The sequence below is a fragment of the Manacus vitellinus genome, unplaced genomic scaffold, assembly GCF_001715985.3.
Source record: "Manacus vitellinus isolate BGI_N305 unplaced genomic scaffold, ASM171598v3 scaffold_24_pilon, whole genome shotgun sequence".
NCBI lineage: Eukaryota > Metazoa > Chordata > Aves > Passeriformes > Pipridae > Manacus > Manacus vitellinus.
The window spans coordinates 4,132,572-4,135,388 of NW_021939798.1; the positions used below are offsets into that span (position 1 = coordinate 4,132,572).

General features: G+C 59.0%; 1 protein-coding gene across 1 annotated transcript; it reads right to left on the bottom strand.

Annotated features, from left to right (window-relative positions):
* Positions 1–1,017: 1,017 nt before the first annotated feature.
* Positions 1,018–2,282, bottom strand: LOC103756123 (urotensin-2 receptor). The gene is given in 2 exon segments (XM_029960068.1): positions 1,018–1,667; positions 1,670–2,282. Coding segments are annotated over 2 exon segments (1,263 nt in total).
* Positions 2,283–2,817: the final 535 nt, after the last annotated feature.

Genomic DNA, 2,817 nt, shown 5'->3' on the forward strand with positions numbered 1-2,817 from the left:
TTTATAAACTGACATTTTACAATTGTTTAAATGCTTACAGGCATCTGTGGTGAAGGTTTACTGTGAGATGCCAAGTAGGGAGAAAATGAGTAGAATACATTGAGGCAAAATGCTTTTGATCGAATGTCATGAAAAAAAATTGTCTCTTTTATGATGAGTTTCCTGATAAAGGATTCAGTCATTTTTATTTTAGCCTCAGGTCTTTGAGTGATAGGATTAGAAGACATTTTTTCTTTCTTTCCAAGGTAAACGTTCAGGTTTTTCAAGCCCTGCTGACTTTTAAGAAAGGGACCAACTTAAAAAAAAAAAATCAGTGGCAAATTCAAATCACCTTAGGTGGAAACCTTTAAAAATTACAAGGGGTTTTTTTAGGTAATCCTGTGGCTTCTGACAGCTTACCTTGTGGTTTTTGAATGCTTGGAGTTGGAAGTGCTGCTGCAATGAATTTTAAAATAGAGACTTTAAGCTTGATGAAACTGTAGTGCACCGTAATGCAACAGAAAATAGGAAAGGGGGCTTAAAGGTCTCTTTTTACACTCCAGAAATAGACAGTGGTAACACACAGGGCAAACCCAAGGCTTGCAGCTAAATTGAAGCAATACTGGGCCAATTTCAGACTTCTGCAGCTCTGACCCAGCTGTAGCCTGAAGACAGCACTGAGAAACCACACAGGAGAAATGGTGTGTGGAGCTGGATCCAGGCAGAACTCAGCAAAGCATGGAAAGAGTTTGTGTCAGAACTGAACAAAGTATCCACCTCACCTTCTGCACCCAAAACCCTGCAGGGTTTGTCCCAAACGGCTGCTGGCTCCCAGCAGGACCCCTCCAACAGCCCTAAGCCAGATGGGAATTCAGGCTCATCTCACAGTACTTGGGTTCAGGCAACTTCTTGCCCCTCACTAGAGAGAGAGCGAGCCAGAAACGAGTTTTGAGGCCCCTTCGGGGCTAAGGTGTCCTGAAGCCCTACCTTGGCCAGACGCTCTGCTGGTCCCGGTGTGTCCGGAGCGCCTCCTCCTCCTCACTTGTCCTTCAGCGTGGCCATGCCCAGGGCCTCCGAGCTGTAGTCGTACTGGTTGCTGGAGGACATGGACCGTCCCCAGGAGCACTGCAGGTTGGAGCCCCGCTTGCGGAAGGACGACGTGAACCTGTAGAAGTTGCGGTGCCGGTTGCGCAGGTACTCCCGGTAGTTTTTGGTGAGCAGGGTGTAGAGGAAGGGGTTGATGCAGCTGTTGCTGTAGGTCAGGCAGGTCACCAGGTAGTTAATGCACTTCTGGGTTTGGGTGGTGAGCTGCAGGGAGCTGCTGTAGAGCCGCACCAGCTGCCAGATCCAAAAGGGCAGGAAGCAGGCCCAGAAGACCAGCACGATGCTGAAAATCATGATGAGGACCTTCTGCCGGGGGGACCTCTTGCTCTTCTCCTTGTGGGGGGGGTTTCTCTGGGACTCCAGGTAGGTCCTGGCCAGGCGTGTGTAGAGGAAGCCGATGATGATGCCCGGGGCCATGATGCTGGTGCTGAAGAGCACCGTCAGGTAGGTCCTGTAGGCATCCACGCTCCAGGTGGGCGCACACATCCTCTTCACCTTGCCCTCCGCCTTGCCCCCCTCGGTCAGGGTGACCATCAGCATCATGGGCAGAGTGAGCAGCAGCGACACCGACCAGACCGCCCCGCCGTGACCTTCCGATAGCCGCGCGACCGCTTCAGGGTGTCCAGGGGCCGGGTCACGGCCAGGTAGCGCTCGGTGCACATGAGCGTGAGGGTGAAGATGCTGGCGTGCATGGTGAGCAGGTCCAGGCTGAGCAGGATGCGGCACCCCAGGTCCCCGAAGTACCAGTCCTGCGCCAGGTAGGTGCAGACGATGAAGGGGATGGTGGAGAGGTAGAGCAGGTCGGCCAGGGCCAGGCTGACGATGGAGCTGTACATGGGGGCGGCGCAGCGCGCCGAGTGGCACATCACCACCAGCGTGTAAGACCATTACCGGCCACACCCGGCCACGTACATCACCGACAGCACCGTCCCGAAAAGCCGAAGGGGGATGAGCAGCGGCGCCCGCGGGCGCACCCGCCCCGGCCCGCGAGGCGTTCCGCCCCCGCCGCCGCCGTCGCCGTTGGGTCCTCCATGGGCGGCGGCGGCGAGGCCCCGGCACAGCCGCTTTCCGGCCACCGCCGCTTCGGCACCCGCGGCGGCCGCTCCGCCCCCCGAGCGGGCAGGCCAGGGCCGTGCCCCGGGGAAGGGCCCCGCCCCCGCGCCCCGGGGCTGCCCCGCAACCGGCGGCGGGACCCGCATCCCCGTGGGGCGCGGAATGCGGGCGGCAGTGTGCCCTCCGGGCCCGGGGAGGGCTCCGGGCTCGGGAGGCCGCGCTCAGCCGCCCGGGGACCGAGCCGGGAAACGGGGGCTGGGCGGGAGGCACGGGAGCGGGTCCGGAAGCGCCCGCGGCCGAGCCCCGCGGAGCAGCGGCGCGCTGCGGGAGCGCCCGCAAAAGTTTTCCTGGCCGCTCCGCTGGAATCTGGCTTTGCCTTCTTCCCCCGGTGGCATCGCTGGCGACGGGGCTCGGTTGCTTTGCTTTCAAGTCATCAGGCAAAAGAAATGTCAGCGGCCAACAGGGAGAGCCAGAGGCAGCGGCAGGTGCCCGGCGCACGGCGCTCCAGATGCGCCCGGAGAGGCTGAGAGGGAGGTGGATGCGGAGCCGGGGCTGGAACAGCCTCTTCTCGCCGTGGCAATAGCTCCTCTTTTGAATCTTGCTCTGAAAAGCGTGGCGATGCTGTAGTAAGATTTAAAATCGAGCGTCAGTGACGGCTGATTCTCCTGAAGAGGGGGAAGC